General features: G+C 38.7%; 1 protein-coding gene across 6 annotated transcripts in view; it reads right to left on the bottom strand.

Moving 5' to 3' along the window:
- ARHGAP21 (Rho GTPase activating protein 21) overlaps nt 1–16,582 on the bottom strand; it is a gene marked incomplete at its 5' end in the record, with an annotated part of 128,029 nt that overhangs the window by 72,716 nt on the left and 38,731 nt on the right. For all 6 annotated transcript variants that reach the window (XM_079700623.1, XM_079700624.1, XM_079700625.1 and 3 more), the window contains 2 exons: nt 2,355–2,379; nt 4,802–4,981. In XM_079700623.1, the coding sequence (XP_079556749.1) occupies nt 2,355–2,379; nt 4,802–4,981 (205 nt within the window). The remainder of the gene's footprint in view (nt 1–2,354; nt 2,380–4,801; nt 4,982–16,582) is intronic.

The following is a 16,582-nucleotide window of genomic DNA, read 5'->3' as shown; positions in this document are numbered from 1 at the left end:
TATGGATGATGTGAATCCTTGGTTAATCCTTAAATAATAATCCATCCTTCCTTCCTTCCTCCTTCCCTTCCTTCCTCCCTCCCCCTCCCTTCCTTCCTTCTCTCCTTCTTTCTTTCTCTCGCTCTCTCTCCCTTTTTTTTTTCTTGCCACTGGGAAAAGCTCAGAAGCAAATTTATAGCCCATCTTTGATAACAGTGTACGATCTACAGCACGCATTTACGTGTACTAAACCTCTCAAATGTCAGTTTAATTCATTTTTCCCCCATGAACGTTTTAATCTTATTTTTATCTTACTATAATACCTGCATGTGGACACAAACACTTTTTTGAATGAGATTAAGTATAAATTAATAAATAAAATGGTATTTAAACTGTAATTTTTCCCAGCAGATCACACCCTTTAGTCTCACTTTATCATGCCTCTCCAAATCTTCTGTTAGATCTAGATCGTCCAAGTTTTCCCTTACAAATGTTTAAGTCTATTATCTCCAGTCAAAGCATATAATGAAATGTCACTTCAGTGAATGGATATGTCAGAAATATAATCATCTGCAGAATAAAGTTTTATAACTAAGTCCCTCTACATTTATTAGCAGTATATCTCTCCCAGTAGAAACTAGAACATGACAGGCATGAAATTCTAGGCGCTGTGTGTCTGGTAGCTAGTCCAGGCATCAGTACATCACTCTGTAGGATGATGGGGAGACAGAGGACCCACGTCTTCTTTTCTCTTGCCTCTCGTGGTTTTGTCAGTCTTCCCTTTCCCCACTAAGGCCAAGTAACATTTGGAATCCATCCTGAGCCCTGGTGCACGACAGATGGTGACCTTGTGCAAGGAGTGGCCCATCTTGCACAACAGTGACAACTATGAAGGGTCCTACCTCACCCTACACATTCATTACTTTTGATAGTGCTGAAAGAAGCCATTTTCCTCTCAGTGTAACCCTTAACATAACCATTCCAAGACCTAAAGTCAGATATGGGTATTATAAAGGTCCATCAACAGGTGAGTGCATAAACAATTTATGGTCTATTCAAGCAAGGGAAAAACCACTCAGCAAAAAAAAGTAGTACTATTAGTACCTACACTTACAAAGTGGTGAATCTCAAAACTACTATGCCAAAGAAGATGGGCTGAGAAGATGTATCTTTGAAAGATACAGAGAGTACACATTGTATTATTCCATTTATAAGAAATTCTAGAAGAGGCAAAACTCATCTACAGTGACAGAAAGCAGATCAGCGATTATCTAGGGCCAGCAGAGTGTTGACAGCAAAGCCATACAAGGGAACTTTATGGAATGACGGAAAGGTTCTTTTTTTTTTTTGGAAAGGTTCTTTTTGATATCACATCTTGATTGGAATGGTGGTTTCCCATTACATATTTATCACAACAAAACCTTAAGTGTAGCAGTACACTTAAATTACGTGCAAATGGGTATTCTTGCTAAAAATGCATCACTTCAAACTAATAATAAGAAAACATCAAGACAAAACCAAATTGAAAGACATTCAAAATAACTGACCAGTGCTACTCAAAATTATCAAGCCCGTGAATTACAAGGAAAGACTGAGGCACTGTCACAGACTAGAAGAACCAAGGGGGTGTGACAAGTGAATGCAACGTGAACTCCGGGAACAGAAAAGGGGAAGAATCCAAATAAATCCTGCAGCTTAGATAGGAGTGCCTAATTTTGTTAATTGTACCATAGTTATGTGTTTAACACGAGGGGAAGTTGAATGAAAGATATATGGATATTTTCACTATTTTTACAACTTTTTAAACATCTAAAATTACATAGAAATAAGTTTTCTAGATGGGTGCTTTTTATTGTGTATAAATTTTAATTCATTAAAGTTCATATAAGATTGAAATGAAGATAAATGGCAGTTTTTAAGAAATAACCCCATCCCCAGCCTTTTAAGTTCATTAAATATGTTTAAATCAAGAGTAAGACTAACTACAAGAACCAAAATACTCTACTTCTCAATATTTGAACCAATAAATCTAGCAGATAAAACACACACTAAAAGAATCACTAAATTTAAAAGATTACTAATTGAATAAAAAAATCTCAGAATTACTTCCCTCAGAATCATGATACATTCCCCCACATAAACACTAATATATAAATGACAATAAAATCATCACACAAATTATGGTGACACAATGGAATCCATAAAATTTTGAAGTCTATGGTAAAAACGTTTAATTTCTATGACTCTCACATCTAAAGACTGTTGTTATATATTTGGACTCCAAAAACTATATCATCTCATTGAATATTACTTAAAGACTTGAAGGGCATGGGTAAAAAAACATTCAGAGAAAAATTAAACCTTTTATAACATACCTCCTCTGTTGCCATTTTCTTCATCCTACAAAATAAAAATATATATATTCATATATGAATAATGTTTATAACTGGTAAAATCACAGTGAGGCTCAATTCAAGTCAAATTGCCCTCCCCAAAATGTGCCAATTACGGTCTCACTAACAGTACCTCTTGCCAGAAGGAGGAAGCTGTCACACACAGAGATGGGAAGGCTATAGGTAAAGCCAATTTATGAGGAGGACAACAGAAGTTTCTGACATACTGAGTGTAAGATGTCTAAAATGGACATCCAAGGAGAGTTGTCAGGAGTAAACAGCTGTACAGAGAGGGCCAGGCTGGTCATCACTTATGTGCTATACATTGAAAAATGGGCCTTTAAAGGCTATTACAGGACCCAGAACTGTCTTTGGATACATTGGCTCCAAATTGGTATATATTTAAAACTTTGAGCTTTATCTATTTGGTTGCTTTCATTGCTACCAGGCTGTCTTGCTGCCATGTTATCTATCTCTAGCTGGGAAATTAGAAAAGCAACTTTGAAAAACTAGCATAAAAATACATTTATTCAAATATTTGTTGAGCCTCTACCATACAAAAACTACAATGTACTGCAGAAAGAAAAACAAAGATTTAGTGAAGGGCTGATAATTTGTTATATAATTTTTGACCTTTATTTTGGCTGCCCAAATACATAGTTTTTTCCTGGTTATATGCTCTGTTCTGAGACTGCCAAGGTTGCCAGATACATAACATAATAAAGACGTTGTATTAACTGCACATTTTCTGAAAGCTCTACAATATTAATTTTTATATACTCCTTTGAAGTGAATGAACAAATTTTTATAACTGAAAAGATTTCAATAAATATTTTCCATGTAAAAGGTACAAGACAGACCTATTTGCAAGAACATCTGTGTTAAATAACAGCATTAATAGCTGAGGTTTAATGAGCAATTACTGTCTGCCAATTCCTGTACTAACTGTTTTATATGTATTACATCACTTACTCAACACAGCCACAGTGAGGAAAGTGCTATCACTGTCTATTAGGAGACTAACCCAAGGTCACAAAGCTAACAAGGGCAGAGATGGGACTCAAACCCAGGCCCTTTTGACTCCAAAGATTATGTTAGCAGCTACACTGTCCCTCTAAAATTTCTAGAAATATTTTCTGATTATATTATAACAATAATAATAATGCATTTGAAATTTGTGTTTAGCAAAATTATCTTATAAAAACTGTACTATCTATATCATCATGATCCAAAGCTCTTCTTCAAAACAAAACCAAAAGACAAAAAATAAAATTCAGTCTTAATATGTAATTAACGCAAGGGACTCTTAAATTTTCAACTACTCTCACATGTGACCTAATACCTAAGTTATACTATTTAAGACATTTAAAGATAAAGTAGATTCTTAGGGAATCCAGTTCAACTGTTTTATACATTTCAGGAACACTAAACTGGTCAATTTTAATTCTAAAGATAGCAATTATTCATAATCCTTAAAAACTCTTTAGTACTTTTAAAAGCTTATAAGACATTTTCCTAGATAGAAATATTTAAGAAAGATATAGTAAAAAAAAGTGTGGCCTCCAGAAGCAATCTGACACTATGCTTTACAAGACAGCCCAAGATTCATAGATATTTAGAATTAGAAAGGACTTTCTAATCTTTTAGTACAATCCCCTCGAATTAGAATGGAAATCTAGAAGCCAAAAGAAGTTAAGTGGCTTGGCCAACGTCTTCCAAGTCTTCTGAATGTCATTATTTCCATTACACTTTTGAACAACAGTTAAGCATCAGGCATTCATGTTGGCCAAGTTCAAATCCTAGGTCCACCACTTACTCATTATATGACTCAGACCAGTTTCCACATCTGTTATATGAGGTTAATAATAAACTGATATAATGCTCATAAAGAATACAGAACAAGTACTCAGGATGTCAGCTGCCACTATAATGATTCCATCCGCTGCTTATGAGACCATGTTCCTATACGTTGAAGCATATTAGTGTAATGCACTCTAGTGAGAAGCTGTGTTTTTAAATTCTGACTTGCCATCATATTACTTATCTGAAAGTTAAGTATCATTCTAATTCTAATAACTTTTTATAACTGTCCAAATATTTTAACGAACTATATTTCCTCTGCATGCTCAGCCTAGAAAACTCACCACCCTTCTAGATATTAGAAAAACAGCTACATATTAGAAAAAGTAGAGTGAAGTTTAGAATTAGAAGTTCTAATAACAAGGATTTGGAGTTCATAATCACTATGACCTTTCAGAGGAGATGAAAGTGTTTGTTCTAGAAGGTAAAAAGTATCTAAAAGATGGAAAAGAATATAATAAAAATGCAGATATAACACAATTCTTTTAAGACAGAAAGAAGGCAGGATGAGAGGAAGACAAGAAGGAGACAGGAAATGCCTTGTGTTCTACTTTAATTACTTCTCTTACCTTATATGAAAATTGAATTGCCGACTCTGGGGGATAAACAATAAAATGCCTTAATGTAAAACCAAAGCCTTGGGATGTTCTTTTCAACATAACTGTTTTGGGACCTGGCCAGGAGAATGTTTCATCTTCGGATGGTGATACAGTTTCACTTTGTTCTTTTCCATCTTTACTTTTTGATACCTAAAATGAAAAGACGTTTAAAAGTTAACTATGTAACACAATATACTTCATCATTTGGGGAAAAAATTTATGTGTAAAAATATAATACCTGAGTGCAGAAAGGAACATACTGGAGAACAAGAACCATATTCTGATGCATGAACTATATGTGGTACAACAAATCATGCGGATTATCAAAAACTGAATTTTTTTCCTAGAGAGGGATGCTCTGAAAAGTTAATCAGAAGCAAGAAAGAACTCTGGGAAATGAGAAATATAATGGCTAAAATTTTAAATGCAATAGATGGAATGAAAGACAACACAAAGAAAATCTCACCGAGCACTAAGGACTAAGAAACAGAAACTATGAAAGAAGAGACATGAAACTGTTGCGAGTAAGAACACTAAACATATTATCAGTCCAACGGCAGCAAAGGATATTAGAAAATTAGAGCTAAGGCTTCGGGTTCTGAGCACAAATTCAGTATCCACATAGATAATCCTTCCAATATCCTGGCTTTCCAGTTCTCTGCTATCTCTCTCCAACTCTTGGCTTTTATCTGCTCATGAGTAAAAACCCTCTGCAACCTCAGATCAAGGAGCCCACCCTGCATCCCTCTCACAGGCCAACCCTTACGATTCTTCCATCTGAGACTGACCCTATCCCTGCCCCTCACTGCCCCACGTCCTCCGTTCTCTCTTAAACCAGCTTCAGTTCACTCCTTTGCCTTTCTCTCACTTCCTCAAAGTCACCTGAGAAGACCTCACCCTGGATAAATCACCATGACCTACTCTGGACCTGCACGCACGTGGCCAAACATGGGTGGAGAAAAACAAAAAAATTAAGCCGAAGGCTTTCCCTCTAAGTTCATGACTGCTAACCTCAAGCGAGCCTTCAGTGTTGTCCGTCCATTTCTCTCCAGTCCATTCACCCAAGATGACCATTTCATCCCTTCTCCCCAGACCCTCACTTGGAGCTGATGACCTTGCTTTTTTTTTTTTTTTGTGGTACGCGGGCCTCTCACCGCTGTGGCCTCTCCCGTTGCGGAGCACAGGCTCCGGACGCGCAGGCCCAGCGGCCATGGCTCACGGGCCCAGCCGCTCCGCGGCATGTGGGATCCTCCCGGACCGGGGCACGAACCCATGTCCCCTGCATCGGCAGGTGGCCTCTCAACCACTGCGCCACCAGGGAAGCCCGACCTTGCTTTTATTACACCGAAAACACACAAGCAGGACAGTGAGAGCTTAGTCGCCGGCCACATCTCCCCACCTACCTGCAACTGTGCCACTTTCCTGTTTCCCTCCTGTGACAATGGCTGCACTGCCCATTGTTCTAAGGCCCCAGCACTTATGTACTAGATCCTATTCTCTCTTCCTAGACAAAGACATGGTCCCAGCGATTCTCCCCTCGCTCTTTTACATCATGTTTTCTCTTTACGACATCATTCCCATTGGTGCGTGTGTACATTTTCTAAGTTCTTTAATCTTAAAACAACAACACAAATCCTCTCTTGACCACAGCCCTCGCCAGCTTCCACTTTGTTTTTCTGCCTATCTTTACAGGAAAACCTCTTGAAAGTTGTCTATGCTGCTATCTCCAATTATTTTTCTCCCATTTGTCTCTTAAATCCCCTTAAATCAGGCTGTTGCCTCCCTAATTCCCAGAAACTGCTCTTGTCAAGGTCCCCAAAGACTTCTACATCTCTGAATTGAATGATCAATTCTCAGCCCTCGTCTTCTGTGACCTATCAACTGGTGCAGGGGATCACTTCCTGCCTCAAAAACTTATCCACGTGACTTCCCACACCGAATTTCCTCCTAACCGCCGGGCTTCTGCTCAGTCTCCTTCGCCACCTCATCAACTGCTCCACTTCTGAATTTAGGAATACCTAGGACTCAGCCCATGGACCTCTCTACCTCTACTCTGGCTTTCGGTGATTTCCCCAATTTTTACCTCTAGCCCAGACATCTCCCCAATCTAACAGGTATCTCAAACTTAACATGTCTACCTTGCTGCTAAGATTTTGTATGAAATTACAATTCCAAGTTCATCTCAGCAGTTTTGAAATGTCACCTTTATCAAACGACAAATACTTGAATATGCTTGATTCCATTACATTTTTTATTATGCTCCACTAGTGAATCTTATCTATTCTTCCACAGTGATTTGCTTAACATGAAGGTATTTAAACTTAAAAAATGCTCCTGGGGCTTCCCTGGTGGCGCAGTGGTTGAGAGTCCGCCTGCCGATGCAGGGGACACGGGTTCGTGCCCCGGTCCAGGAAGATCCTGCATGCTGCGGAGCGGCTGGGCCCATGAGCCATGGCCTCTGAGCCTGAGCGTCCAGAGCCTGTGCTCCACAACGGGAGAGGCCACAACAGTGAGAGGCCCGCGTACCACAAAAAAAAAAAAAAAAAAAATTCCTGGAAGCAATTTTTCAAGAGACTTCTAAATCCTGAACATTTTCATCATTAGTCAATATTTGGGTTGTTACTAGTTAGCTATTTTATCAATTTCATGTTCTTTTCCATTTGGGAAGACACTAGATAGTAACATTTCCCAGCCAAACCTGCAATAGGGGAGGCTGTGACCAAGTGCTATCCAACAGAATGGAAGTATTATAAATATATAAAAATGAACAGTATTTCTACACACTGACAATAGGCACTTGGAAATTGAGACGTTTAAAATATACCATTTAAAATGTGAAAAACTAGGACTTCCCTGGTGGTCCAGTGGTAAAAAATCTGCCTTATAATGCAGGGGATGCGGGTTCAATCCCTGATCAGGGAACTAAGATTCCACATGCCGCAGGGCAACTAAGCCCGCATGCCACAACTACTGCGCCCATGTGCTCTGGACCCCACGTGCCACAACTAGAGAGAGAAAACCCAGATGCCACAACTAGAGAGAAGCCTGGGCACTGCAACAAAGAGCCCACGTGCCGCAATTAAAGACACGATGCAGGGCTTCCCTGGTGGCGCAGTGGTTGAGGGTCTGCCTGCCGATGCAGGGGACACGGGTTCGTGCCCCGGTCCGGGAAGATCCCACATGCCGCGGAGTGGCTGGGCCCGTGAGCCATGGCCGCTGAGCCTGCGCATCCGGAGCCTGTGCTCCGCAATGGGAGAGGCCACAACAGTGAGAAGCCCGCGTACCGCAAAAAAAAAAAAAAAAATAATAATAATAATAATAGATTAGATCAAAGACCTATTGGAGGGAAAGTCTATGCAGACTGCACAGTAGAAGAGATGACGAAAAGTAATATGACACAGGGGAAATATTCTAGCCTCAGATTCAGGAAACCATGATTTTAATTTAACCATGATTTTAATTCTTGCCCTGATACTAGCCAACAATAATCTTAGACAAATCACTTAAATAATCCAGGCCTCAGTTTCCTCATATGTAACAGGAAAAGGTTCACTTATATTGCTCATAGCTTAGATTCTTTTGTGCTTTAAAATTATACAAGGAGATGGCAGCTGAGCACAGGAAAAGATGTTTATCATTGGCCAGTAGGGGAATGCAGATATTACCACAACAAGATATCACAACACATCTCTCACAGTGGCTAAGAGAAAAAATAATGACAATACCAAATGCCCTCGAGGATGCAGAGAAACTTAGACACACACACACACACACACACACACACACACACACACACACACACACAGAACGAACTTGCGTGCATATATAAAATAATTCTCTCATTTGGATCTGAAAAGGAGGATCCAGTCACTGCCTAAAGCTTAGCTAAACTACTTGGATAGTTAAGCCTAGAATAACAACTTTCATGCTACAAATTCTACCTGATTATGTGATCGCTTTTGCAGTTATTTGAGACTCAGCTTGAGTCCGCCATGTTGATGTTTGGTGTCACTCCCCCTCCCCCTTAAAATCTCCAAGTTTTAGAAGGGGGAATAAACTAAAATGCATTTATGATAAATGAGTTTCAAATGTACAGAGTCTCCATCGGTGGCTCAGAGTCTTGATTACTGTAGCTTTATATGAAGTCTTGTAAGTCCTCCAATTTTATTCTGCTTTTTCAAAGTTGTTTTGGTTGTTTAGGTCCTTTTCATTTCAAAGTGAATTTTAGAAACAGCTTATCAACTCTACACAAAAATCTCCTGGGATTTTGATTGGGATTTCATTGAATCTATAGATCAATTTGGGGAAGGTTGATATTGTAACAATACTGAGTCTTCTGAACCATGAACATGGTGTATCTCTCCATTTATTTAGATTTTCTTTAAATCTCTCAGCAGTGTTTTGGAGTTATAATGCACAGGTCTGACAAATTTTTTGTCATATTTATACCTAAGTATTTCACTTTTATTTATTTATTTATTTTTAAAAAGATTATTTATTTAATTAATTAATTTAGTTTTGGCTGCATCGGGTCTTTTTTTTTTTTTTTTTTGCAGTACGCGGGCCTCTCACTGTTGTGGCCTCTCCCCTTGTGGAGCACAGGCTCCGGACGCGCAGGCCCAGCGACCATGGCTCACGGGCCCAGCCACTCCGCGGCATGTGGGATCTTCCCGGACCGGGGCACGAACCCGTGTCCCCTGCATCGGCAGGCGGACCCTCAACCACTGCGCCACCAGGGAAGCCCTGCATCGTGTCTTTAATTGCGGCACGTGGGCTCTTTGTTGCAGTGCCCAGGCTTCTCTCTAGTTGTGGCGTCTGGGTTTTCTCTCTCTAGTTGTGGCACGCGGGGTCCAGAGCACGTGGGCGCAGTAGTTGTGGCATGCGGGCCACAACTATTATTTTTAAATTTTATTTTTCTGTAGGACTCTAATTTTACTTTATAAACACTTTACATGTATTAAATTTATTTCTAATGTATTATTATGACTTGGCCTCACAGCTCCCAAATATATTCAACTTTTCTTTCCTTTTCCTTTGAACCATATAGATAAGGCTCTTGGATCCTGGTGTCAGGCTTCAAGTTTCTGTGTTGAGCCTGTTCTGTCTTGTTCTACTGAGTTCTTTACAAAAATGGAGAAAATGGGATGAAGAGTAAGCAATTTCTTTTTCGTTCCCTGCAAACTAAGATTTTTTGATGCAACAAAGCTTCGTTGTCTCAATTATTTCAGCCTCCCAAGAACATCACATTGAATCCTCTTTAGTCTCCTTACCTTTTCCCTACAGGAAAGAAGGGTTACAATTCTTTCTACATAAAAAGAGAAGATGAAAAGAAATACACATATGTGCCTTTCTCCCTCCTTCTCTTCCTTACCCGCAGAGGCTTTTGATCTGCTGGATTTTATAACAAGGGCAAACGGCAGGCACACAGTGAAGGACACAGCAGTCAGATTTCTCCACTTGAGAAGACCCTTAATACGTTATCTCTACACGTGTCTCACCTTCCCACCATGAGCACCAATTCATGTACCAACAGCCTCAGCGTGCAAGAAGCCAAGAAGTGGCTGGAACCATAGCAGTCACATTCCTGTGCACTAAGAACTGACATTTGATTCCCTGAAAAGACTTCATAACAAGGTCACCTGCTTGAGTAGGTTAAAGAAACCGAAATAAAGATAAAAACTAGATATAACAACAAGACAAAGCAAAGAGGACAAAAGTGTAGGGGAAAATGCTAATCATATAACAATAAAGGTAATAAAAACCTCACAGAAGGGAATGCACACTGGCATGACAGAACCCTTTGGGATAATGGAAATGTTCTAAACGTGGATTGTAATGAAAGTTTCACCACTGTATAAATTTACTACAAGCCACTGAAATGTCACTTAACAACAGGTGATTTTTATGGTTTGTAAATTACACTTCAACAAAAATGCTTTAAAAAAAGAAAGTGGCACAGGTAAAAAGTACAAAGTCTAAATGTTTGCCAGAGGTGAAAGACGCAGGGCTGTCATGAAAGCAAACACAAGAGAGTTAAGAAACAATCCCTGTATACACAGTAACTATATAACCCCTAAGCTACCTTTTGTAATTATTTGTACTTTAAATAGAATGGGGATGGCTTCCTAGTATATTCCAGGAATCATTCACGATAAAGCATAAGAAAGTATTATGTTCATCCTAAAAGATCCTAACATTGACTCCATCATAGTCCTAAGTTTATAAGCTCTACTCCTATGGATTACTTGAAAATGTTCTTGTTATTTTTTTTAATCTTACCACTGATAATATTAGTAGTACCAGTTGCTTAAAGTAAGATTTTTCTGCCTTATTTTAGGGCCACGCTTTCTTGCGGTGATGATTTGAATATGTGAGTCCTTTTCCTTTTTTATAGTTGAATTACTGAACTCTTCTAGTTATGACTGCTATCTGGGCTTGATGTTTTTTCTTTCATTACATGGGGAGATGGCACACACAGGGCGGAAGAGCATGGACTCTGAGCCGGAGTCCCTGGGCCTGGGTCCTTGATTCATCACCAGCTGTGTGCCTTGGGCATTTGGACCTCGGTTACTCGTCTTCCATATGAGGGTGGTAATAATAGTGCCTACTTCATAAGCTTCTCACGAAGATTAAATGAGTTAAAGTTTGTAAAGTGTTTAAAACAGTACGTCACACATAGCAAGTACTCTTTTAACTGTTTTTCTAAAACCACAGGGGTTACCAATACATAAAGGCTTATTTCAGGGCTTCCCTGGTGGAGCAGTGGTTGAGAGTCTGCCTGCCGATGCAGGGGACACGGGTTCATGCCCCGGTTCGGGAGGATCCCACATGCCGCGGAGCGGCTGGGCCCGTGAGCCATGGCCGCTGAGCCTGCGCGTCCGGAGCCTGTGCTCCGCAACAGTGAGAGGCCCACGTACCGCAAAAAAAAAAAAAAAAAAAAAAAAAAAAAAAAAAAAAAATTCACTAAAGTAAGGGAATCTGGGAATGTGATTAGCTGTTTACCAGAAAGAGGAGGAAAAGGGTTGATGAACAGCTAGCCAATCTCTGCTGTGGTTCATTGATGTTCACTGGTGTATAAAATTTCATTGTGAATATACCACATTTTATTTATTATATTATCCTCTAAAAGGAAATAGGGTTTTCCCCAGTTATTGTGCTATTACAAAAAAAAAAAATGTGGCTAAGAGCATCTCCTGTTTATAAAGACATCCTTCACACCATAGTTTCTTAAGGTATTTACACAGTAGTCACATGGTTTCTTTATGGTATTTACATATGTCTACGTAGCATTTAGATGGTTTCTTTAAGGTGTTTACCTGGTACAGGATAGATGTTTACAGTATAATGACAGATGGTGGCTTAACATAGTTAAGTGTCAAACGTCTAATTCAGAAACCTGACCTGCACCATCACCACAAGCGGCCACTACGCATCATCTATCCCATCATCCTTCTCCAACAAAAGGGGCACGTGGTTAGGAGACCACCCGCCTTCACACGTGCAGAGACTGTCAATGTCCCACTCTCAAAGTTTCACGGGTACTTCCCTAGTGCTATCCTTGGGGATAACAAAAAAGAATCTTTCATTTTTTTAAAATGGTTTATACATTGCAGGGTTGTTTCCTAAAGGAGAGAGAGCCTACATTCTACTTTATGTAAGGGGAATATTTCCACTTCAAAATACATTGCTATACCCAAACCTCTCTAATTATTAACCATAATTAAATATGAGGATAAAAGTTCAGCTAGCATCCAGCGAGCGTCTACTGAGTGTGACACATGTGTTCCATCAGTATTGCCGTATTGAACTATTGTGACATCTCTGACAGGCATCTATTTACATTTTTTTTAAATGAGGCTCAAAAAAGTGAAGTGACTTTCCCATAGTCATAAAACATATAGCTCCAATTCTAGAGATCTTTTATCTAAAAAACAGCTCTTTACCCAAAAATGTACAAGAACTCAGTCTGATTCTTATATATTCCAATGAAATTTTAACTTACTTTTCTGGGACTATGTTTTTCAGAAAAAAGAATGTTTTCTAAGCCTTTTAATACTAATGACTTCTAAACAATATTTTGTTTTTTAAACAATGTTCATCAGTCCATTTATTATTAGCAAATAAAACTAAGTACACACGAAACTTACTTAAGTACTTATTTCAATAAAGTACTCAACATTATGTGGCAGACTTAACTCCACACAGAAGAAACTGTACAGAAGAATGATCTGCTGTATATCTCAAGCATTTTTTTAAATGAAGTCTTAAATAACTTAGATTTTGCAGAAACAACAATTCCAAACTAAATTCCTATCAAAAAACAAAACTCCCAGAAGTCTATCAGTTTGTTGAACAACTGAGCATATTAGAAATGGGTCTGTAACAAATAGTGACTGATATCTGGATGGCCAAAACTATTTAAATCTGCTTTACATAAACTTTTATTTACCTTTTTTCTTTCCTTTTTTTCCTTCTTTTTTTGTAAAGGAGCATAGAATAGAATGACTAAATGAAATACACATCTAAAATGAAAAAAATTTTTTTTAAATGTAACTTTAGCCATTCAAGTACTTCCCCCAACAAACCATGTAACAGCACTATATTAATGAGTTTTAACATTTCTGCTTAATTGCTTTTTTCTTGCCTATATTTTAATAAATATGAAACTTCCTACAGGCAGGAAGAGAACCAAATAATAGAAAGAAATAAAGAAGCTATTAAATACACATTTAAGAGTACAGTTGTGGCCAACGACATTCAGCACACACCCAAAACAACAACTGAGCATTACATCACTATAGACCCTTGCAGCCTAACACAATTTATACTAGCACAAGCATCTTGTCCCTACGCTCAAAGCCTAACTAGCTATACTGAGCATTTATAACCTATTTCTTTTTTTTTTTTTTTTTTGTGGTATGTGGGCCTCTCACTGTCATGGCCTCTCCCGCCGCGGAGCACAGGCTCCGGACGCACAGGCCCAATGGCCATGGCTCACGGGCCCAGCCGCTCCGCGGCACGTGGGATCCTCCCAGACCGGGGCACGAACCCGTGTCCCCTGCATCGGCAGGCGGACCCTCAACCACTGTGCCACCAGGGAAGCCCTTTATAACCTATTTCTAAGCATGTCTACTAGAATCAGGGAACACAGTTTTAGTTACTTTCCTCATTCGCTGCTAACGAGCCAGAAGGTATCTGCTAATCACAAAAATGCAGTGATAGAATGACCATGTAGTGCAACAACAACAAAACTTCTTCTAAAAATTTAATACTATACTGATAGAAGAGTCTTCTTAAATATAAAGTTCCTAAAATCTCATTCCATGCCAAAGATTTTCAAATTATAAAGGCAAGATATTAAGTTTCCAAAATATTTTTCTGCAAAGGATTTCTAAAGAAATTACTTTACTAACCTAAAGTTTAGTTAAGTCTCTCATTAACAAATATTCTCTACTAGCAGAGAAGGACAATGAAGAAAAGATATTATTCTAAAATCAATCAGGAAAACCCATGAGAATTCTCATACCCTCTACTGGGAGTACAATCTTTCTGTAAACCCTGTCGGTAACATTTATCAGTTTATCAATTTTATACCTTTTAACCTAGTAACTAATGAAATAACAAGAGATATGGTGAAGATTCATTTTACAAAATGTTCATTCCAAGGTATAATAAACTCAACTTGGAAACTATATCAAAGTCCAACGAGAGCAACAAAAAGGAAGAGTTAAGTAGATTATGATACAGCTGAAATATGAAAAAATTTTAATGACATGGGGAAATGCCCAAAATATAATATTGAGGGAAAAAATAAGATTAAAATGTCACAGTATGACTAAAGTTATTTTAATCACACACACATACACACACACACACACACACACACACAGTTTGGAATAAGGGGCCAGGTTTTTTTCCCTAAACAATTCATTGATTTTCTGTAAGGAACATGAATGGATGCTAATTTTTCACATCAGCCTGCAATGCTGTGCAGCCCATCCCTTGCTGACGAGCTGTGCTTTGAAAACTTCATCTGTGCTAACGGAATAATCCACTCCTTTCTTGGTGCCAAAGTGCCTTATGGCAGAAGTCCCCAACCAGTGCACTGCAATACTCAGAGGCAGTCTCCCAGGCCCTGCATCTCACAGAGCACCTTTCGTGTAGGGCGTACCCTACCACATTACAATTACTTGTTTATACATCTATCTTTTCAATCTTAGAGCAGCTTCCTGGGGAGAGAGGAGAATAATGGCTTCAGTGCCCACCACAAATCCTGACAGAAAGTAGGACACAAAAAAGAAATTAAATTTAAATGAATTAAATGAGTAAAGTTTACATAAAACAAGGATAACAGAAAACAAAACGATGACTTTAAAACTTTGTTGGGGAATTACTCCTGTTTACCTACTTCCCCATTTTTCTCATTTGAGACAGTAAGTACATATAGGTCTAACAGACATAAACTCAAATATAGATGTCTATTTTTACACATATTTTCTTGTAAAGAGGCTCTATGACCAGATAACAGAGCTGATTCAGAAGCTACTTATTTTCTGATAGGAAGAAAATTTTGTTTACTCTGACTCAGAGAACAGATTGTATTTTTAGGTTAAAAACAATCACCTCACTATCCTTTGGGCAGACAGGAATCTCCAAATTAAGAGGCAAGCTTAAATTTCAGTTCGTCCTAGCTACCAATGAAATAATGCAGTCCCCTCTGAGCAGACACAGCGATACTGAGCATGTCTAGAGGCTAGAGAAGATATGGGTACAGAAGGTCAGACCCATATCATGTGGTTTCACTATTTTGTTTGAAGCACTGTAATGACCTAGAGTATCATCTTGCTAAGTGTACATACAAATAAGTTTTCTGAATCTATGTTGATTTTAGATTATCAAAGACACTACATTGGCAACCAACGTTAATAGCTGCCTCAATTTCACTAGACTGAACTATGGAAAAATTTCACACAATTTTATATAGCTAAGATGGAAACGTGCAGATAATGTAATCCAACTTAATCATTCACCATTTTATAGAACACTGAGTCTCCAAGAGGTTAAGTAACTTGCCAAAAGTTACAAATGATTGGCGATCCAAACTATTCATTAGGGTCCAATTGAAGGACAGAGCAGGCAGGGAGTATTACTCCAATGGATCAGGAGCAAATGGGAAAATAATTCATAAAAGATGCTGAAATGGTTTTTTAAATGTGTAAAAAATAGGTCTCTCTATGTCAGCTAGGGTGAAGGCACCCCATACCACCTGATTTATTCATTTACCCACAAGCTCTTAGAGAGCTAGAATTAGAGAGCTAGTGAGTAAATGAATCATAGTCTGATATTTCCAGGAGAGCAAGGGCATCCTCAGTCCTACTGGAAACTTGCCCGAGTGAATAGGAAGAAGGTGGGAACCTAAAAGGGAGTCACATAGACTGTACTTAGAATTACTACATCTCGGAAATAGGATATTCTCCCCCCACCTTTTCCTTACTTTTTGCTGAAAGATAGCTTAAACAGAAACTCCATATACAGAATATCAAATATACAGAGTTGCTCTGTCTGGGGACAAGGGCAGGAGAGTTTGTACAGAAACCTGCTCCATTTTGCTAGTTTCCCAGAAACCCTAACAGTCTGTTAAGGAGTTTAAAAATCAGAGATGTCGTTCAACCAACTCACTTTACAAATACAAAAACGGAGGTCCAGAGAGACTTGCTGATGGTCTCATAGCTAATTAGTGACACAGCTTAG

Source organism: Hyperoodon ampullatus (genome assembly GCF_949752795.1).
Source record: "Hyperoodon ampullatus genome assembly, chromosome: 3".
Classification (NCBI taxonomy): Eukaryota; Metazoa; Chordata; class Mammalia; order Artiodactyla; family Ziphiidae; genus Hyperoodon; species Hyperoodon ampullatus.
The sequence above is the reverse complement of the archived record's forward strand: the minus strand, read 5'-3'. Positions and strand labels throughout refer to the sequence as shown.